The sequence below is a fragment of the Podarcis cretensis genome (assembly GCF_951804945.1).
Source record: "Podarcis cretensis genome assembly, chromosome: 5".
Lineage (NCBI taxonomy): Eukaryota > Metazoa > Chordata > Lepidosauria > Squamata > Lacertidae > Podarcis > Podarcis cretensis.
In genome coordinates, this window is record NC_137174.1 from 47,297,351 (window position 1) to 47,320,498 (window position 23,148).

At 42.6% G+C, this 23,148-nt stretch overlaps 1 protein-coding gene across 8 annotated transcripts in view; it reads left to right on the forward strand.

Moving 5' to 3' along the window:
* The window catches only part of FGFR2 (fibroblast growth factor receptor 2), a 146,375-nt gene that overhangs the window by 25,434 nt on the left and 97,793 nt on the right, over positions 1-23,148 (forward strand). For 3 of the 8 annotated variants that reach the window (XM_079976636.1, XM_079976638.1, XM_079976641.1), the window contains exons 1-2: positions 8,316-8,963; positions 17,276-17,539. In XM_079976636.1, the coding sequence (XP_079832762.1) occupies positions 17,365-17,539 (175 nt within the window). In that variant the 5' untranslated portion in view covers positions 8,316-8,963; positions 17,276-17,364. Of the gene's footprint in view, positions 1-8,314; positions 8,964-17,275; positions 17,540-23,148 lie in introns of those variants that run through there. The other 5 variants (XM_079976634.1, XM_079976637.1, XM_079976639.1 and 2 more) reach the window with 3 other exon arrangements.

Sequence of the window (23,148 nt, forward strand, 5' to 3'; positions counted from 1 at the left end):
TCCCTTTCTCACTTAGTCCATATGCTGAGAGGCAGCACTATTCCTTCTTTTGAAAGTTGTGGTGCAGAGGGGTAGTGGGGTCCTAATTTTCCTTATTCCCTCTTGATATATCATTACCAGAATGAAAAAGGACGTCTCAAGAGCTTTTTTTAAACAGCGACTACTCGAGGCATTTTATAAAGGGGGAAGAAACAGCAAGATAATAGGGTTCGGTTGGGGGTAGCCAGTTTCTGAATGGGCGCCTTGTCTGCCTTTTCTTTGGCTTGAAACCTGGAGCTGTTGTTCCTATTTCAGTTCAAACTGTCACCTTTAGCTCTTGATGGCTTTACTGCCCTTGCTGCTGAACCTCGACAGATTGGGGCTTATTTACCTATTCACACTCTGCTGTGGAACCTCATTAATAGGCTTATTAGCCACACTATTCACGTGCAGCAGAATTGACAAAAAGGATTCTGGCCACTTTGAGAAGAAGAGGGGCATGGTGATGATAATAATAATATATAAAAAAAACCCGTAAAGAGATTATTCCTTCATTCAGCATCCTAACTAGTGTGAAAAGCTTCCTGGGCTTTCTGAGATCACTTGAAGCCTAAATATGATGACAGCATTGATTTTTTTTTTAACTGCCAAACATGTTTCTGCTTTTCTTCAACTGAGAGGGTTGTTGTGCCCAAGCTTGAAAATTGGCTCATTTAAATGAAGAGGGTGCTATTGATAAATTGTTGTCTTTTCATCACCCGAAAGAATAAATTCTGAAAACTGCTTCCAGACATAAAAATTAAGTGTCTATATGTTGTCATCTTTGGGGGAGCTTTTTCTTTTTTTAGAGGAAGCCAACTTATTGATGAATGGAGTAAAGCTATTGCTACTTCCTGTGCTCTCCGGTAATTTATGTGAGAATGTGTTAACAATGTTTTCAATGGGAGAGAGACACACTTGGAGCTGTGAAATCTGTACCATGCTTGTGACATGTTAATTTCTGAATTAGAAAACTCAAAACTTGTACCAAGACGTGTGGTGATTAAAAAAATAAATGAAATAAAGGTGCAGTTCAGCAAAAGCTTTTTGTGCAACAGGGGCATAAAGTTGCAGGAGTGGAATTCTGGAAATTTGTAAGGAAATTTGTGGTATCTGCAAGAATGCAAATATAGAGATGGAGTCTTACTAAATTTAGTAGGAATCTGCATTGGCTTTATTTCAATTGAGAGAACCAATCATTTTGCAGATTTGTTGTCCTTGAAAGTTGCATTTATCTGTTAGTATTGAAGACATGATACAAAATGTTCAATTGTATTAAATAGCTGCAGAATAAATTAAGGCTCTTGTTTAAATGTCACTTTGCTTTAATTTAATTGATTCATCTATGTCCTTTATTTCCAGATAAAACATTTTTTTTAAGTTGCAGTCTAGATTTGGATTGCATGTTAAGATTATTCCTGATGGAGCATTTCTTTTTAGATAACTGTCTATCATGGCTCAATAAGATATGCAATTTGTTTCTGACATCGTAAATATTTTTCTTACTTCCCAAGATGTTTATAATTTATATTGGTGATGACATTATAATATATGCTATTATATACACTCATTTTTATCTCTTGACCAAAGTACAGTGTTTTAGAATGTTAGACCTGGTAAAGATACAGATTCCAGAGTCATGGGTCATAAGGACATAACTGTGGAGGTAGAACATAGCCATCATGGCTAATAGCCACTGATCAATGTCTTTTCCATGAATTTGTCTAATCCTCCAAATTGTTGGCCATCACCTCATCTTCTGGGATCAGATACCATAGTTACGTATGCACTGTTTAACCAAGCTGTTTAACCAAGATCCAGGACCTAAGGAGAATTAAGCCCTGAGCCCTGGCTTGCTTGTAGCCATTAGATAGTGGCCCTGTGATGAGCAGGTGTTGGGTTCAGTTGAGGAAGTCCCTTCACCTCCTGGGCACTACCTTGGCATCCACTCTTAATATCACCTGTGGGTGCTGGGATGCTGCAGGCCAACTTGGTCACCGGTGGGGAACTTGGAAGCCTTGGCCAGTGGATAAGGGGCTGCAGGCACCCGATCAACTTCAGAACATGACTGGGACCAGTTGGCAGGTAAGGTGGGTGAGTGACAAATGGCTGAGTCAGGGAGAGACAGAAGAGGACAGGTGAACAGAAGAAGAAGAAGAAGAAGAAGAAGAAGAAGAAGAAGAGTAGTAGTAGTAGTAGTAGTAGTTTGGATTTGATATCCCGCCTTTCACTCCCTTTAAGGAGTCTCAAAGTGGCTAACATTCTCCTTTCCCTTCCTCCCCCACAACAAACACTCTGTGAGGTGAGTGGGGCTGAGAGACATCAAAGAAGTGTGACTAGCCCAAGGTCACCCAGCAGCTGCATGTGGAGGAGCAGAGACGCGAACCCGGTTCCCCAGGTTACGAGACTACCACTCTTAATCACTACACCACACTGGCTCTCCGAAAGAACGAAAGGAGAGACAGCGAGAGCAGGAGGGACAGCCAGGGTGGATGGAGGTGGGAAAAGGGAAGCTCTCCACAGGATGGAAGGAAGAGCCACAGAGACAGGAAAGGGAAAGACAGGAGGAGGATTAGGCGGCTGCAGTTCCCTGTAATTTAGTGTATATTCACATTACTGCTTACTCCACATCTATGCCCCCATTCTATTTTTTGAAATTGCATTTGCACAACATTAGCCACAATACATATCAGCCCTTGACAAATATGACTGTTTGATCCCCCCCCCCACCGCCGCCCGCCACCAGACCAGCTTCAATCTGATTAGAAAACTGGATGTGGAGTAAGTGTTAATGTGAACATATATAGCCTAACAGCCAGCACACAGATGAGCACCCAAGTGCAGATGATAGTTAGGTGGTGAAGGACTCTCCTCCATTGGAGGTTCTTAAACAGAGGTTGGCTGCCCATCTGTCAGGGTTTCTTCCGCTGTAATTCCTGCATTGCAAGATGACCCTTGGGATCCCATCCAGTCCTACAATTCAATCATTCTAATGAATAGTAGTTCTAGGTGGGTTGCAGGGGCTGGGAAACAAAAAAGGTCATGTGCATCTGGTGAAGACATCCCTGCCTCCATCGGTGATGTGAACAGCTCCATGCAATACTGGTTGAAATGCAGATGGGAGCAAGAAGCTCACTGCATTTTACATCCCTGGCACTGCTTGGTTCATCTTTATTTTTATATGCCTGAATTCATATCTCATTCTGTTTCTCCTGAATAAGGCAAATCTGGGGAACCAAATGCTTTTGAACTACAGCTCCTGTTATCTTGGACCATTGACCACATTGGCTGGGGCTGATGGAAGTTGGAGTTTAATAATGTCTAGAGAGCCACAGATTCACCATCTTTGCTTTAGGCTTAAGGCAAACCAATTTTGTCATCGGCTACTCATCAGCTCTGCCCTGAACTCACCGCTGATACCACTTGCATAATTTTCATAAAGTTTAGGGGATAGATAGTGGGATTGGAAAGCCTCTATTTGAGATGAAAGAGGTAACATAGACTTTATCGAAACGTGATTCCTGTTTGCCTTAACCTGTTACCGTTAACTATCTGAACATAAATATGGGCCAAAGCAGTGCAAGTTATCCCGAGTCAAAGTGAAAGCAGTTTAAGTTGCTTTTGTTTTTCTGTTATTGCAGAGCTGAGTCTGAATTTGAGAAGGTTGTTGGCTCTGTTAATATGGTATGCACTTTTGTGACCATGTTTATAAAGAAGTAAGAACAGCAGAATATGATGCCTACCTTTAAATAATATTGTAAGCACAAATGACAAATCATGATTAGAAATATGTGTTGCCTTAGTAGTGGGCTTCTGACTACCCAAAACAGCATTGCTGGTGAGGGTTTGGGAGGAAACTAATTCATATGTTTATCAACGCTGGGTATGTGCTTTTCCCCAATAAAGAAACTTATTGCCTTCCTTGTCTAGTATGTGGAAGGCTATTTCTCTGCACGTGGATGAGTGAATATGTCAGGAAAAATTAAATAGATTTATTTCAGAACAGTCCATCTTAAATGTTCACACTGGACTCTGATACTCTTCTTGTTGAATTACAATTCATGAGCATGTGTAAACTGACACGATCTAACAATTCAGTCTTATGGACTTACTCTCACATAAATGTGTGGCTAAACTTCTCCATTTTTGTATTTTAAATCATGCCAAACACTTATCTGGAATGATAAGAATTAGATTTAAAACAACAATTCTGAAATCCTCATGGTATCATTAAGGATTTCATCTGAAATTGAATATCCACCATTAACTCATGAAAGCAAACACTTTCTCAGGCTTTGTTTATCTTTTAGTGATGGTAATAAGGTTGTAGAAATAATTTAATTGAGATTGTTTAGTTAAAATCATTTCAAAATAGGTCATAAATAAAAAGGAGTTAGAAAATGATAAAATGTGGTTTTGATTTGCTGTGGTATGGGCAGATTTTATTTTTCCTCCTTGAAAATGTGTTTTTGCAACTGCCTTCCAAAATGCACATGTTCTGCTTTCAAAAGAAAAGTGGCTAACAGTAAAAAAATAAGTAAAGGTTGGAAATAAAGAAAGATTAAACCAAAATATTGAAAATAATTTAAAATGAAAAATTCTCCTCAAATGGCACAAAATAAACATCATTTTATTTATTTATTTTTTAGATTCTCCACCTCAGCAATCATTTTTGTGCTGTTAAGTGACGAAAAATAAAATAAAAAACAATGGGGGACTGGCAATAAACTTTCTTATTTTGGCCTTGGCCTTTTCTTGCTGCACCTGTTCCCTATATTTGAAAACAGGGTACTTTCTATCCAAGGTGAATGTTTATATTGTCTCCCAAAAACAATGTATTGTTTTACTGGTGAATATTCTCTAAGAATTGCTGTTAGCAGTTCAACAGTGAAAAGATTTTGTAAAAATCTTGAACAAAGGGACAGTGATCTTTCCATATCTAGTAACAATCATCCCTTTATTCACACTTAAAATATTCCCTGAGCAATATTGGCACATGTGTGTCAAATTGCCTCTATCAAAACTGATTATGCAATTGGCACTCTGGATAGCTCTTCTTGGTTAAAAAAAAAAACCACACCACCATCATCCCACTGTCATGTAGAGACATATATGTCCCTGCAATACTTTCAATAAACATACTGATGTGTCTAACATTCTTTCTTACTTCACTTTTTAAAACATGCATCTGCTCCCCACTTTTTTCTTTATTGTTATCTCTACACACCCACCCACCCACCCAATTTTGCTATGTTTTGTGCGTATTATATTTTCCTGCATTTCAGAACATGTATGTTTTCTGGGTGTAAGCAACCTACTGGTTTGCCCCAACTTATTGTACAAAGTTTCTATAACCTGGTAAATATGTAACACAAACCAAAAGCCACCTTGAGTCCCAGACTGGGAGACAGGTGGGATCTAAATAAACTTATAAACAAATAAACAAATCCTAAATAAATAGATATAATAGTAATAGTAATGATAAATCATGGTTGAGCATGAATGTGTGGATTCCAGAAGAAGAGATTAAGCTGCTTTGCTCTACCTCTGGTCCTGATGAGGCTACGCTGGAGTGAAGTAATCCATTTCTTAGCTCAGCATGGCACACAAGTCCAGGTGTATATTTTGTTTCACCCCAGATAAAGCACAGGCTGTAACCATGTTTGTTCAGAGGACACCTTAAGACAAACCATGGCTTAGCACACAGCAGGAATATTAGTAGTAAAGTGTTCAGGGGTTCACAAACTCGTACTATGATAGTAATATTTACTTTGTGTGACAACAGTTTCAGTCTATTTGAGAAATGTCCCTTCTTCCTATTCTTGTTGCCTTTCAAGTATAGTGGTTTTATCAGTATGCAGTGTCATAATTTTGCTCTCCCTCTCTCTCTTCCTTCCCCTATGGATGGCCAACTATCTCCTATCAGTTTCCTCCTAAATTCTTTCTACTCAGTCTCAGAAATTGGCCTGTGGTCCCATGGGTAACCCTCGTTTTCCCCACCTTTCTTTCTCCAACAGCTCTCCATTGTTAGCTGCGTTTTTCAGTCCAACTATCTTTTCCTACTGTATTTGTATTTCCCAGCTATCAATAGCCTCCCTCCCATCTTCTCCTTATCATCACTTCATGACAGTTTCTATCTTTTTGTCCCTAGGAAAGGAATTTGCTCATATATAGCCCTTGTTGGGGAGGTTCTTTGGGTGTCTCTCCCTCCCCCCCCCGACACACACACACACACACACACACACACACACAGCAAATTCTCCATAACCTTGAATATGCATAAATCCCTATGTTGTGGGTGGGTGCTTCATTGCCGTACTAGTTCCTGCTGAGCTACCAAGGTTAATATTGGAGGGACTAGAGACTGAGAGTTTGGGGTACGGTTACAATGTGATTAATGCTTTCATAATATATACAGTGGTACCTCGGGTTAAGTACTTAATTAATTCCAGAGGTCTGTTCTTAACCTGAAACTGTTATTAACCTGAAGACCACTTTAGCTAATGGGGCCTCCTGCTGCCGCCGCGCCGCTGGAGCACAATTTCTGTTCTTATCCTGAAGCAAAGTTCTTAACCTGAAGCACTATTTCTGGGTTAGCAGAGTGTGTAACCTGAAGCGTCTGTAACCTGAAGTGTATGTAACCTGAGGTACCACTGTACAAAGAAAGTTAAGCAATTCTGCAAGTTCTCATGATGTACCCCTCAAGTTACTGGCTTACTCAGGAGTAGACCCACCATGTACCGGTACTTGCAGTCTGCAGGATCATGGCAGCAATTCAGTGTAGAGTTATGGACACTGAGGTCCATTGCTTTAAGTAGGTTTAAGTACACCTAATTCTGTGGTGGATTGTGTTAGGTTTAATAGATGGTGACAATGAATGAATGTGATATGGTCATTTAGTGTTGCAACTTGGATTTAGAAGTGTCTGTTTCCATATGTATTATTTGTCCTGCCCCCCCCCCAGTGTTTTCATATAGGAAACCTAAAATCTAAACTAGTCTTTCCCCAACATGGCACCCTCCAGATGTTTTACCCAACAAATCTCAGCCCTAACCATTGACCTTGCTGGCTAGGGCGATTGGGAGTTGTAATCCAAAACATCTGGAGGGCACCAGGTTGGGGAAAGCTGATCTAAGGCTGTTCTGACTTCTGTGCAAATCCAACTGGAAGTTTTCCTTTAAACATTGAGATTGAAATTAACAGAAACACACTAATTTCAACAGACACATGAGAATTTCCCAATAGATTATGGACATATGGAACATACTGGGATAGCTCAGTCAGTGGAGCATGAGACTCTCATAATCTCGAGGTTGTGCCTTCAAGCCCCACATTGCTCAAAGATTCCTGCATTGCAAGGGGGTTGGGCTAGATGACCCTCATGGTCCCTTCCAGCTCTATGAATCTGTGGTCGGTGTGCCAATATTTTGGTAAAATTTGTTGGGGTGGGTGGGTGGGAGACAGGGAAAGAGATTTATCTTTTCAAATCTGATTTTTTTCCCTTCCCCTGTTATCAGGAACCCTTTTTTCCTCTTCTCTGCTTTCTCCTTAACCCCCTCACATCTTGGCTTCTACAAGTTGTTACTAGGCTATGCCATGCTGCAGAATGCTGCATCCATTTCAGTATTTGTTCTGTGACCATTTATGCCCAGTGATGCTACAACAAGAAATTAATTACGGATTAGTCATCTTCCCAAAACGTTAAGATATGTCGCTGCGGACTGGACAAAAGTGATCTTTGCTGCCACACAAAACATCTCTATTTGGTCTTGATGTGCATGTGTTTGTGTGTTGACATCTTCAGTGGGTCATCCTGCGCCCACCAGGTGGTGGAGATTCCAGAGGGCAAAAAGTGATCACTCAATTATCTGAAATCTCTTCTTTTTAAAGCATCTACAGCATAAGATGCTGGGCTGCAACATCATTTCCAAACTCCAGTCAAGGCTGTGAATATCAGCAATACATCAGGAGGCTGTGTGTGTGTCTGTGTCTGTGTGTGTGTGTGTGTGTGTGTGTGTGTGTAGAGATGACATTTTATTTTACTTCTTTGCTTGCTGGTTTTGTGGTGCCGCTTGGAGGCGTTTTCCCCGAGAGTGCTTTCTATGAGGTTGCGGGAGAGAGAGGCAGAGAGAAAGAGAGAAAGAAAGAGAAAGAGAGCCCTATTCTCCTTAATGCATCTCCAGTGCGAGGGGAAGAGCCTACGGAGTTCAACTATTGCTGAACTGCTGTGATTGGCAGAGGAACTGTCCAGGAAATGGCTCAGGTTTCAACTTCGGGGGAGTGACCAGAGGAAGGAGGGGGAAGAAAGAGAGAGAGGGAGAGGGAGAGAGAGAAAGGGCTTGTAGACCTGATAAAGTTTTCGAGTTTGCTTGCAACAGGGATTCTGAATGGACTGGATCTGGACTTAAAGGCAGCTGTGCTTTTCCCTTTTTCTGAGTAACGACAACTTTTGGGAAAGTTCTCCCTAAACCTGGATCTTTAGAGAAGTGGAGAAGAGCAAAAGAAAAAGAAAAATCGCGACACACTGCTTGCCTCCTTTTTCCTCAACCCTTTTAGTTTTTCCTTCTCTAAATAAAAAGAGCAAACGCAGCCCTGTTCTGCTGCTCCGTCCAGCTTTTTTAAATTTTTGGAGAGGTTTGGGGGCGCCGGAAAAGAAGGCAGCGTTTGGCTCGCCAGCGGTGATGGGGGCGACGGTGGCCCAGTCTCCCCGCGCGGGTCCGGGGCTTCGCAGCGACGGGTTGGAGCGGCTGCGCGCGGAGTAAAGGCGGAGAGGCGAGATCGTGGGGCTTTTTTTTTTACTTTTTTACGGAGAGGTGCTCCTCTCCTTCTCCTCCTCTCCCCGCTGCGGGGAAAAAGAAGGCTGCGGGCGCCGCCGGGCTTCATCCCGCACACACGCCTGCTGCAAAGGAAGAGCGGATCGCTTACGCGGAGCCTTTTCATACCAGGTAATTGGACCAGGCTTGGCTTGCAGTGGAGAGGAGAGGGGGGCCGGGGAGGAAAGGAAAGGAAAGGGGGGGCGATCGGGGAAGAGAGAGAGGAATCCCCAGGATCTCCAGGAGTGAGGCTCCCTGGGCCACCTCCGTGCGATCGCTTTGTGCATTTGTGAAGCAACGTGTGTGCCGCTTGCGCGATCGAAATTTGCAAGAGCTTTCCCCCTGCAAAGCCGGGGCATCTCCCGGAGCGGCGACGTTGCGCAGCTTGGCATTTGGGATGTTTTCGCCGAGCGACATGTGGCAACTGCCGAGGCGTAGTAAGCGCACGCCCTCGATATTTTGCGTGGGTCTGATCGGTAGGCCCCCACAGGTGGCGTGGGGCCTGGCGCGGGTTTGGATCCACCCGAAGGGCTGGGAGCGCGGGAGCTCCTTTCCGAAAGGGCGCCCGCAAGGATCCTTCCCGCTCCTCTTGCAGTTGACAGTTTGCACCCCGTCGTCAGCCTCTACTTTTTAGCCCTTCGCGAGCGGCGCTTTTCGCTCAGAGGTCTTCCGTGGTGATGTGGTTTAGATGGCATGGCAGGCGAGGCTGCGGTTTAACACACGGATTTGGAAGTGCGTAAATTCCAAGGGATCCTGGGGGCTTTGCGCCCAGGTGGAAGTGCTTAGGATGGCAAAGGTGGTGACAAGGTTGTTGTTTCCTTTCAAGAAGCAGGCGAAGTTCAGAACCACGTCTTCTCCCCTTCTTCTACTCCATAGTAAAAAAGTTTAAATAGTATTGTTATGCATATTTCATCCTCCTCTGGCATGTTAGCCTATTGAGTTCAATAATCTGAGCAAAGGTGTACCTGCTTAAAAAACCGTTGCCAGGGCTTGGGACATTGGAAAGATGACAAGATGAACTATTGAGCATGTGCAGAGCGCCTCCCCATGCTGGCTGAGCTGTCTTAAAGGACAGTTGTTCCTAGGTCAGAGGTTTTCACTTGGCAGCTGATTTTTTTAGGCTCTAAACCCCGGCTGAGCCCCCATCCCTGTTTATATTTCCAGATAAGATGATATGCAGAATGTATTCCATAAAGAAAAGGAATCATTGTGGATTTTTTACGGTTGTAACAGGACCCAAATTGTAGAGCTATGATTTAATTGGCGTGGCATTAAAGGGCTTTTGTTTGAAGAGGGGGAGAATTGGAGGGGATCTAGTTTATTCAGTTGCAGGAAGAAGGGGAACCGGGCTTTAGCGATGCTGAACACATCAAAACCTGTAGCCTGTGCAGATTCTTTCACCTATAGTGCTGCGGAAGGACCTAGTTAGGCAAAAAAACCCTCAACCGCCCCCCCAAAACCCCACATGGAATCCTTTAGTGACTGTTGCAACAATCTGTGCATATGGAGAGAAGTGATTTACATGGAGCTTAGTGGAAACGTGATGTACAAGTAACACAAACCAAAAGAACAGGAGGTCCTTCTCGTGGGGAGGTTGTGTGTGTGTTAGTGATGCGATCCATAATTTTCCTTCCTCTAAAAAAAAAAAAGACGAGACCCTATATATATATTCTGTGTATAAAACTGCCTTTCAAACAGGGGCCCTTTATGTGGCTGGTGTGAAGCGCCATCAACATTTCAAACCCCATTGTCTCTTTTGTACCAAATCCCTGTAAATCTTCTACTTGCCTTTACTCATTTTCATCTGAAAAGCCTGTTTGGTTTGAATAGACTGCAATAAGCGGCCTCTGGACCTCTGTGGAATGTCAATTAAAATGCAGATTTCCCCCTCTCTCTTTCTGATCCGCAGAAGACTTGGAGAAAAACAGGCTAGTCCCCAAGAAAAGTGAATGAAGGAAGTTCAGACAAAGCAAAACTATTGATGCTGCCAGGCTGTTTTCCCCGAATAACCGTCCAGAATTAATGTTTAATAGCCGATCCCTTTGAAGATGGCAGTGTGAAGGGGTTAGTGGGGCTTCACTCTCCTCCTGCGATCAGACCCAGTCTACTGTCACTTAATTGCTATACAGCTAATTTTCTATAAGCTGGTGGAGGACATTGATCCACACTTGCACAGATTTTTTTTGGGGCTGTACTCTAAATGCCTAGGGAGGATACACAGGTCAGAGTATTGATTTGGATGACATACTCTCTGCAAATTACAACCTCCCTGGGGAGTGATAAACACTGCCCACATAACAATGGAGCTAGATTAAAATGAATACTTAGGCTTGGATTTAATTACTGCCTCTCTAGAACAAGCACAACTTGTTTGCGTGCGCATTAAAAAAAAAAAGTAAATAAATGTGGCAGCTTGAAGGAATTTGGTAGTGCTCCAACCCCGGGCTGTTTTTTCCCATGCTTGTCAGTTTGGCAAAGACATTTGGGCAGGTATGTGACTGAGGTGAAAATTGACTTGATGAGCGGGTGGCCAGGCAAGCCATCAATCATGGGTGGCTGACAACTCCTTCCCCAGTATAGGGCAGTGTAGAAGAGAGAAAAGAGTTCCCTTTCAAGGGGAAAAATAAACACTACGTGTGGCTTTCACTGAGCCTGAGACTCCAGGAGGGATTATGCTATTGTAGTCAGGAAGCCAGAATTGTGAAGGCCAAGAAGCATGCTGGGACTGTGTGCCAAACATTGAGATAGGTACATAATTACCCCAGGGTAGAGGAGTTCTCCCTATAAAACCATCTAGCAGCGACTATAGCAAGTAAGATAAGGGAAAGAACTGGAGTCTGGGTCTCCGCCCCCTCCACCTTCTAGAGAGGCCCATATGCTTGGAGAGGTGGAAGTGGGACTCCGTAATTGGGGAGACTAATGTTCCCTGTGGAAATGATGTAGTGAGAATTATGTAATTCAAAGGCTTGCTGAGTTTGCTGTTGACGTGTAAGGGGTATATTGCTTCCAATGTCTTATAGGGAAAGAGTGAATTGTGCTCTTTAAAAATATGTCAAGTTGGACTTTCAAGTTCCTTGCCTGGTAGTTTTGTTGAAGTTAAGTGTGTTGTAAAATGTTAGTCAGGGGACGCAGGTGGCGCTGTGGGTTAAAGCCTCAGCGCCTAGGGCTTGCCGATCGAAAGGTCGGCGGTTCGAAACCCTGCGGCGGGGTGCGCTCCCGCTGCTCGGTCCCAGCGCCTGCCAACCTAGCAGTTCGAAAGCACCTCCGGGTGCAAGTAGATAAATAGGGACAGCTTACCAGCGGGAAGGTAAACGGTGTTTCCGTGTGCGGCTCTGGCTCTGGCTCTGGCCAGAGCAGCGATGTCACGCTGGCCACGTGACCCGGAAGTGTCTCCGGACAGCGCTGGCCCCTGGCCTCTTAAGTGAGATGGGCGCACAACCCCAGAGTCTGTCAAGACTGGCCCGTGCGGGCAGGGGTACCTTTACCTTTACCTTTAAGATGTTAGTCTCACTTTTGTTACAGCTCCATAGAAGAAACTCTTCTGTCTCCTCTTCTCCCCCCCCCCCCCGAAAGCCTCATGTTATATCCCTTTTAAAAATTCTGACAGTCTATATTTCCATTAAGATAGAGTTATGGGTAACTTGTATACTCTTAGAGAGACTATGAATCCTGTAATAAGGCATCAGTAGTCTGGGGAGGCACTGATGGGTTTAAGAGAAGCACTTTAGGTGGTTTGTAGGAGCAGAACAAATGGGTCTCCGTGGTTGGCTATAACCATTATGCAACTATAGAAATTAAATTTATTTAAAAGGATTGCATGCTTTTAAGCCTCCCATGCCCTTTATTGATAATATATTTCACCAGTTTCTTTAATATGTCATGTGAGGTTGACTCAGTCCCATTTTCTAGCTTTAAGTATCAAATCAACAGTGACCTTTCAAGAAAATATTGTGCACTGAAGGGTTTATTTCACCAAAGATCTTACTGGTAAAAGTTTTAAGGAATTGCATGTGCTGTTTCTGAAGCATGATGTACCTCAGGTTGAGAACTAAATTCGTTCTGGACGTCTGTTCTTAACCTGAAACTGTTCTTAACCTGAAGCACCACTTTAGCTAATGGGGCCTCCCGCTGCCGCCGGAGCACGAGTTCTGTTCTTATCCTGAAGCAAAGTTCTTAACCCGAGGTAATATTTCTGGGTTAGCGGAGTCTGTAACCTGAAGTGTATGTAACCTGAAATGTATGTAACCCGAGGTACCACTGTAATACGTTAGAAAACCTAGATTGAATTTTCTTTATTGGGCAGCATACATTGTCTCAATAACTGTCCAGTTTTGGCAATTTTATGTCAGATATTGAGCTGGAAGGATTTTGCCCATAACTACTTTTCCCTGGTATACTTTGAGATAACTAGTGTGGGCAGCATGATAACATACCACTTCTAGATCTTTGGGTGAGCAGAGCTCTTTACATGTGCATCTTACCCCTATAGACTCACAGTACGTGATGTAGGTTAGGTTGAGAGAAAGAAAGAGCACAGGCTAAACAAAGAGTATTAACTGGAATTTGGGTCTCCCACATCCAGAGGGAAGAAAGGTTCTTGAGTTATTGCTGTGCTCAGAGTGTAAGAGGGTAGCGCAGGAATGAAAGCAGAATAGGTAAAATGAGAATAGCTTTATCTATTGTTCTTTCACAGTTGACAGATAACCTCTGGAAATCCATCACTGACCATATCACACAGAAGAGCATAATTGCCATGGCTGCTTGATTTATTTGCCTCCTGAAGTCTGGGTGCTGTGTTTGTGTGAGGGAACAAAAGAGGTTTTTGTTTGGTCCAGTTACTAAGGTGCTTCGTAAATGCTGTTCTCATCCTGAGCAACAGAGTTTTCATGGGAGCTGTCGCCTTGGCTGAATTGTGTATCTCATTGGCCCTCTGATTTATCAGATTGCAGCTACTTCTCTCACACTCTTGTGCATTGAAGGTGGGTGTGCACAACCCCTTCTCTTTCACAGCGCTTCTCATTTCAAAGCGCTTTACATACGTTATCTCAATCAATCCTTACAAGCTCAGTTGGTTGGAGTGGGTGCTCCAAGGTCGCAGGTTAATCCCAGAATGGCACAATTGCATATTCCTGCATTAAAGGAGCTTGGACTAGATGATTCTCAGGGTCACTTCTAACTCTGCTTGATTCTCTAAGTGTCCTGCTAAGTTGGTGGAGGTACACGGGTAGCGCTGTGGGTTAAACCACAGAGCCTAGGACTTTCCAATCAGAAGGTCAGCGGTTCGAATCCCCACGACAGGGTGAGCTCCTGTTGCTCGGTCCCAGCTCCTGCCAACCTAGCAGTTCGAAAGCACACCAGTGCAAGTAGATAAATAGGTACCACTCCGGTGGGAAGGTAAACAGTGTTTCCGTGTGTAGCTCTGGTTTGCCAGAAGTGGCTCATGCTGTTCACATGACCTGGAAGCTGTATGCTGGCTCCCTCGGCCAATAAAGCGAGATGAGCGCCACAACCTCACAGTCGGTCATGACTGGACCTAATGGTCAGGGGTCCCTTTACCTTTAAGTTGGTGGAAGGACTGTTATGTCCATACTGCAGGTAGGGGAGTGGGGATGAAAGCATGGTGGATTGCTTGAGACCAAGGGCTGAGTTTCATGGGTGAGGTGCTGTAGGTGCTCCAATAGATGCGAAAAGGAATCATGGGTAAAATTAACTCATGTTACCTGCTTCTCCTTTGGCACGTGCCTCTCCTTTACTCCATTTCCACAGCATCACTTCTTCCCGGCTTCCCCTTGCCTGGTTTAGCTTGCAAGCCTCCTGGACTGGGACTCTATCCCTTGTATGGTCTGTGCCATATGAGTGTTGAGCAATAACAGTTACAGATGTCAGTAAGATGAATCCAGAGTTCCCGATTTCAGGACAACTGCTTTTATAAACAAATGCGCATTTCAGCCCACAAATCACATACTCCAGAATGTTCAGTCTTGTAATCACTTGCTCCAGAACAGAATGCTCCGGAGTTGAATGTTTGGAAGATTTCAGACTTAATTGCATGAAAGGGTACTTTATTGTACACTTCCAAACCATGTAAGGCTAGCTCTCCCTGAACAGAGCTTTGAGTTGCTCTATCTTTATCTTGCATTGTCTGGCCGTGTGTACCTTGATAAAAAGAGAGAGAGAGAGAGAGTCTGCTCTAATTGATTCTTGGCCTTCTGCCATGCAAATTCATGGAAGGATTTGCACAGCGCAAAAATAGAATGTGGTAATTTTGTAAAACGAAACATGATGGGCCTGCACATGTATACAATTATGTTATTTGCTTAAAACAAACTTCATAGATATTTTTTGATTAAAGTAGCTCCCTTAAGCAATGTGCTGGCATCTGAAAACTTCTCAGCCCAAGAGCACGAAGAAATATTCATGTATCCTGGAGACATGGGTCCCATTAATATTTCTTTTCCTCCTCCCCAAAGGAGCAACTCCTTCCCTGTCTTTGCTGCTGCATCTCTCCAGGCAAGAGGGCCAACCACGCTGCTGCTTTTTCCTTCCTCTTCTTCTTAGAAATAGAGGAAGCTGCCTTCATGCTTCATAACAGATAGTCATACAACAGGTACATAGGCACATAGGAAGCTGCCTTTAACCCAGTGGTGTCCAAACTTTTTTCAAAGAGGGCCAGGTTTGATGAAGTGAAGGGCCGACCAAAGTTGTTGACCTTTTTTTTAGGGTTGAAGTTGTTGAGGTTTTTAAAAAGATTTTACCCCAGGAAATAAACTGGATTAAACCCGATTAGGTCTCCAAAACAGACTTTATACTGCCTTTATACTGTTTAGGATAGGATGGTTAGAAATAGCTTTTCTTACTTAAGGTTGTTTTTTTTAAAGTGGGATACAATGAACAAAACAAAACATGGAACTATGCAAATGTTCATGGAATGGCACCGTGCAATTACCTTCTGTGCTTTACTAGTTCAATAAAGCTGCACACCTAAACACACTGAGGAATATATAAGCCCCATTCAGCATAGTGGGACTTACTTCCTAGCAAATGTGCAAGATTGCTTTGCATGTATAGAATGAGTATTTTCAAATGTCAGGTGTATCTGTTCAAAACTGAGAATGGGCTCCTGGTTTTAAATCCTAAAGAATATTGCATGGTTATTTGGGCCTTGAGCTGGTAATCTGCATTTTCAGGTTTAGAACTCTGCATTGTTGACGACTTAATACTGGAGGTGGTGACCATTTCACATGGGGTTCCATTCCTGGCCCCTGTGTACCCCACCCCTGTTCCACCCTGTTCTGCTCCCGTTCTCCTGTGTTGGTAACTGGATGTCAATTGGATGCACCTAAAATGGTTACTGCCAGTACTTAATATTTGACTTTGGTTTTTAGAATGAAAACTGGAATATGTTATATACGGTAATTTAAGCAGGGGGAAAGTATACTAAGCCATAGTGTTAGGAGTGTTTGAAGGTTAGATTGGTAGTTGCGTATTGCTGTTCCTTCTTGTTTATATCACGTTAAATGTACTTTATTTTGTTTTCCTTTGGAACAACCCTGGAGGCAGGTTCACAGATTGAGACCTGAGGCTGAGCGAGAGATTTTAGTTTTTTGTCTGCTGCTATGATATAAAAGAGGGAGAAACAAAAGCAATATGGCACATACGTAGTAAAACTTTTCTTTGATTATATCAGTTCAGGGTGCACATGGTTGATGCATGTTCTATCACTTCTAGGCAACACAACTATCTCCCTGAATACAGTAAACGAGCCCATCAGGGGAAAATGATGGAATGGTATTATTTTCAGTGGCACACACACTTTTCTGTGTGAGGGGAATTCTTTAGGTGTTGAAATATTCAAGCATGGAGGTCATCTGCCTGCAGTAAGGTGCTATGTGTTATTTCTGTAGCTTTAAATTGGCTCAGTGAGTCAGTAGATGTAGAACTTGAATACAAATGTTCCAGAGCCTACTGATACTTATGTAGGCTTTGCCAAAAGAATGGACTTAGTATTTGACCACTGTGACTATATTTCTTCAGCCTCAGATGATCCATGTGAAAATGAAGCTAAAGCTTAATAATGTGCAATTTGTAGCAGTTTCTGATAGAGTGAAGGATTTCCAAAAGAAGAGAAAGTTTATCAGCAAACACCCAGGCAATCCTGCTCTGAGCTCCCTTGTAATCCTTTCTGTGCTTCACACAGGCTTGCAGTCGGTTCCTACCCAACCTGTTGCTTATGTTACTTCTCCCTCCAACTCAGTTCGGGACTCCAGGGAACCTCCTATGTTGGAGTCCTCCAAAAAATAAAAAAATAAAAATAAAAAATGGAGCAGGTCCTGGATTTGTCTGAACCATTGATGAAAATGGAGGCATGATTGGGGATCTTGCAATTTAAATGCAGAAATTCTGGTTTCCTTAACTCACCAAATGTCCTTCTCCTTTTCCCTTAGGAGAACCAGCAGCAATTGGGAGTAAGAAGGTACTTATTATCAAGGCTTAAGGTGCTCCTTTCAGCCCATGCTTGCATAGAGGAGCTCAGATGGGAGTAAAGTCCACATGGAGGTATGGAAGAGGATCAGGGACTGGCATTGAGAAGATGGTCAGTTGGAATTCATGTTGCCTTATCTGCCTGGTGGTGATCACCATGGCTGGATTTTCATTGGCTCGGCCATCATACAATTTAGTTGGTGAAGACACCACTTTGGAACCTGAAGGTGAGTCACTGTTGTTGTTTGTTTAAGTTTTGTTTTTTTGAATGGGGTCATTAATTTCCGAGGAAGTTCAGGCTCTGTATAAATAACCATGTACCACCAGCACCAAGGTGATCTCATCACTTGTGTGTCTTGTGGAAACTCTTCCACACAGGAACATAGTTTTCTGTCACCTGTGTTGTTACCATTGACACTGCTCTATTGGACCCAACAGAAGAATGATGCTGTGACTAATTCCAGGTGTGACTATTTTAGCTTCAGTGCTAAGGGAGAAAATGTGGCTATGGACAAAATATAGGAGGATGTATTGGTAACATATATGTAACTACCATGTTGGTTATAGTGTGACCCCTAGAACAAGTATTTTCAAAGCTTTCCTCCTTAGAACTTGCAAGTAAGCTGCTACTATTTTAAGAAAGTTAAGATTGCAATTCTGTACACATTTAACTGGGAGAAAAGCCACTGAAAGCTGGGATTTACTGCTGAATAGACATTTATAGGTTTGCACTGTTTCTTGGTTGGTTAAGGAGATGTGTACATCTTTGCAAAATAGGGAGCTTAATTCATTGTTTGACAACTTAAGCCTACAAATAACGTCATGAATTTTGTTTGAGCTAAGCTTTGATTTCTGAAAGGTCATCATCTCCTGTACTCAGTCTTAAAACATGACATCAGTAACATGAAAAAAGACTGTAAGGGGCTCACACTGGGGTATCCATCGTCAAATAAGGCTTTAGTCATTTCTCAAGAGGAATAAGGCCTTCTAAACCATAGTATTTAACAGCAGTCTGTTGGGATTCAGTCCAAAATTTCATGCTAAGCTATTTCAGAGCAAAAAAAGGCAACATTGTGCATAAAAACTGCTTCTCTTGTTTGAAAAAACAACAACCCCTTTCTGTTTGTTCATTGTAATTTTGTCCACAGGTAGTCTATTGAAAAGAGATGCATAGCTCAAAAATGACCACAAAAGCCATTTTATTAGCACTTATCATTAATTGGGGGTGACCTTTAGCTGTCTCATGAACCACATGCAGCACAATTAATGTTTATATATCTTAATTTACTTGACAGAGCAATGCCATGTTTATTGGACTCATAGATGTCTACATCACTAGATTTGCATTATCATTTATTACTATCTACGGACCTGTAAGGATTTCTCTGCTGCATTTCCTTTCATCCCAAGCCCCCTATTCCACTTATTATTAGCTCATGAAGGTGTAGTTCTGGCATCTTTTGTGTCATGGGGGGGGGATGGAGGATCTGTGGATACCATCCCCAGATAGATGCAGTGTCTAAAGGTAGGTTTTAGGGCTGTGGAGGTACTGCCAAAAGCTGCACCCCAGAATTTGGGAAGCTGTCCCAAAGACTTGTGAATATTCAAAGATGGCAACTCTTGGACAGCACCCAGTTGATAAATGGTGCATGTGAAGGGTTATCCTTCGTGGGCCCCAAAAACAGACATATTGGGCCACATTTAGTCCATGAGTAGCATGTTGTGTTGGGCTGTTAATAGAAAAATGGACCCTTTTTTGTGTGGGTATGTTTGGTTCTTGCTAGTTTTCTAGCAACTTTTCCCCTTATTGTTTCTAAGCCGCAGAAAAATCCTGCGGTAGAAACGCTACAGGGGGTGTTCTAAAATCCAAACAAAATCTGCATGCCGGTGCATGCCAAAGAAAACACAGAAGAATGACAACACTTCAAATTGCTATTGTGTCTTGTACAAATGAGGGTTTTTGCAGCCGTAATCGTTTGGAACTCTCCTCTGGAGCTGATATTTGTTTAGGGACATCCAGACTCCCAAGTTCCTCAATCTGTGGTATTTTTGGAATTTTAAGATGATGTTTTTGATTACAGCGTATATATTGGGAGTAAGAAAGTTTGCATTATGCTGAATGGAATAGAGGGCCCCTGTGCTCTATCCCCCCCACCTTCTGGGCCTCACAGTAAGGGGCCTAGTGCATTCTTAATATAGTTGCTGTTATCTTGTAATACAATGAGCTAACACATTTATATTAACTGAACTGTCAAAACAATCTCATCAGTCTAATGTTCATGAAACGTGTCCTCTCCCAGATGCTTTGTTGAGGCGATTTGGCCTCTGTATATCATATAAGACTAGGGCTTGCTTCCTCCCTCTCCCACCCCTCTCCTCCGTTGGAATGCATAATTGATTCTGTTTCTTTTTGCTTACTCATTTGTATATGAAATTATGCCTTCCTAGAGATGCCCAGAAATTGAGAATCAATTCTTAGAGTTTATTTACATTGGTGATCCGGTTGAATTATGCATTTCTAGGAAAAAAATAAATCTTAATGAAGTGTAGTGATAGTGCAGCCTGTCTTCAGCTGAGCCCACTAGAGATGGCTTTTTTGATTGGGTGAGATTAAAAGAGGCAGGACTCATGACATGTTTAAGGCATACACCTGCAGCTTGCTTGCTTGCTGCCTTGGGAATGCATCCAACTAAAGCCCTGCTGTTTTAAGGGCAGCTGGATATCGTATTGGCCCTCTATTCCCTCCACAGAGGCCTTCCAGACCTTGTTGGACTCCAACTCCCATCAGCCCCAGCCAGCCAGCGTTCATGAGAGGAATTCAGGGATCAGGGTTGAAGCCCTAGCATAATATGAAGAACAGCTTGTTCTGTCTCCTGATGTTACTATGCTGTTCATTTTCCCTCATCCACTACCAGCAGTTGCTGCTGCCATCAGTATAGACTAGAATAGTGGAAGGGGGAAAGTTGGAATGAAAAGGTGTCTAGCAATATTATGAGGTCGTTTTGGGAGAAGGTGCTGGGAGGGTAGAAACAGAATGGAAAAACAATGTATTTTCCATATTGCTTCTGATAAATTACCAACATGTGTTCAAGATTTTCTCTGCAACCATGAGGGCTAGCAGCCTGCTATACTTGTTTTCCAAAGAAAGTTTAAGGTTTTGTGTGCTTCTTGGTTTATGTTCAGTAATTTGCTTTGCTGGCTGTTTCCTATTCTAAGCCCCCTGATCATAGGCTTAAAGTGGCAGGGATGTTTCTACAGCACAGCGCAGAATGTTGTAGTAAAGGAAGAATCCACTCTTTGGGGTCATCATAGTAGTTATTCGTTCTTTTTAGGGGTGGGGGTTATCTTCTGATTAGCTCTTTGAAGGGAGTGTGCATTTTAAAAGCATCTTGCTTCTGGACTAGATATTCACTGTACAGAATCTGGATATTATCAGCATGTGGCATTATTGAAAAACAACCACTTTTTCCCCCCTGCGGCAGAAATGTCGTTTACATATATGAAACAATTTCAGATGTGAGAACACTGGAGAATTACTAGCAGAGAGAAAACAGGCTTCCAAACCTAATGGCATAATAAGAACTTTCATGTGGCAGAAGAGATGCAGGAGTGTGGGATGATAATGGAATTCAAACGCCATAATTTGCTCAGCTCCTTTTGCAAACACTCCTTTTTTATGCTGTTGTTGTTTTTTCAATGGTACATTCTGCAGAGAAAAAAACCATGCTTATTCTCTGGAGAGGTCTAAAGACCCCTCAGCACCCCCTAAGCCTTACTACTTGAGTTAAGAATAGAATGTAAGACACTTCATGTGACTGTAAAGGAATTATTTAGTGAATTGGGTTAACATCAGAATCCAGCACATGCTTACATAGGAGCAACTCCCACCATGTAAAATGGGGTTTACTCCCAGGAAAGTTTGCCTGGGACTTCTTCTAAAAATGTGAGTGTAAGATCAGATTAAATTTGGATTAACCTCATCAAACAAAATTATTATAAAATGATTTTTAAACTGCAAAGAAATTGAACATATTATTTTATTTAAAGAGAAAGTTCTCAGAACATCACATAGATATTATAGCATCTTAATACTTAACTGGTGAGCACACAGTCATATCCTCTGAGTATCTCTACTCCAAAGTAAGACCCATTGAGTTCAGTGAGGCGAGGCTTACTCCCAGGTAAGGGGGTATAGTAGCTTTTCTCCCCTTCATTTACTACACTTGGGTCACATCCATATCATACATTTAAAGCACATTTATACCACCCTAACAGCCAAAAGAATGCTGGGAACTGTAGTTTGTAAAGGATGCTGAGCGTTGTTAGGGGATTCCTCACAGAGCTACAATTTCTAGGACCCTTAATGAACTACAGTTCCCAGGAATGCCTGCATGGTGTGGTTGTGACTATAGTGTGCCTCATTTATAGAATATGAAGTCCAAAACCTATTACAGCAATTGAACATTAACACATTTCAGGGACTACACCTGGAAGAGCAGGTAGTGGTTGTGGCCAAGGGCATCTTTGAGGTGCACCTTCATGTAGGCTCCATGATGAAGAACCTTACCTTCTCATTTTTAAGATATTTCTCCTAAAATTCAAGGACAGACTCCAGTGAACTTCCAAGCATGGATTTTTAAATGAAGCAACACCATTTATGAAAGGGTATACCTAACAGACTCTCATGAGTCCCGTTGGGTCTTCTGTCTTGGCACATCTTCAGGGACTTCAAAACGCTTGGCATTTAGAGTATCTGATTGAATATGTGCTTTCATTCAAGAATGATGACTTACGAACAATTCAGTTAATTTGATTAGTAGATGATACTAAACCCACTATATGGCATTATTTTGATGGGAACATTTTCAAGGTGGTTAAGTAACTTTTACATGTGTCGATGATCAGTTCTTTGCTTGCCAGTTTCTCATAATGTTGTCTTAATTGCTGTTTGCATAGTAATGGATGAGACCCCAGTCTTGAGAGCAGCCTTCAGGCACTGCTGTTGTGCAAATAATAAACCATATTTGTACACCGGAATATGTTTGCTGTAAGCACGCCATTGCACCTTGTGGTATCAAGTTTGCTGCCAAGCATAGTCACGATAACAACCCAGTATTACCAGCACAGCCCCAGATGACTAAACAACGGCATTCTGTTGTGAAGTGCCATAAAGTAACATGACTAACTGCAGAGCTAGGCTGCACGTAGTTAAGAAACACCAGCATGTAGCTCCCAGTTTTGGGGGCCTGTTATTAGAATCCCAAGTATCTAATCTCATCTAGATAATATTAAAACATTGCCATCTGTGCTAGAATTTCTTCCAGGTGTAACAAGGCATGGAATGCTATGGAATTTCTGTATGCGAACTGAGCAAATGCCATTGCTGGAAAATTTAGATGGGCAAAATGTAAGCAAATTTAACACTAATAACAATCCTGGCTCAACAACCCAAAAGTATGCCACTGTGGTCTTTGCTATTGTGCAAGCAGCCCATGGCTGAACACTGAGGGTCTTCTGGTAGATTGTAACTGGGCATAAGCTCTTCCTGGCCATTGCCTTCAAAATCCTAGCGTCAGCTCTTTCTCCAACAGATATGACTACAAAGTACCGTACTAACTGCTGTGTTGTATCCTCTGGTCCTGTCAGCTGATATAAGGCATTTTTCAGCAGAACAATGAGGGAAGCAATTTTGGTGATTCCCACAGCACTACCACAGCCCCTGAATCCTTCTTAAATCTGCTCTGGAGGGTCCCTGAACCCACTGGAGCATATTAGGAGTGGGGGCTGCAGGGGAGAGGGGACAATGGGAAACAGCAGAAACTGCTCCCCGTCCCCC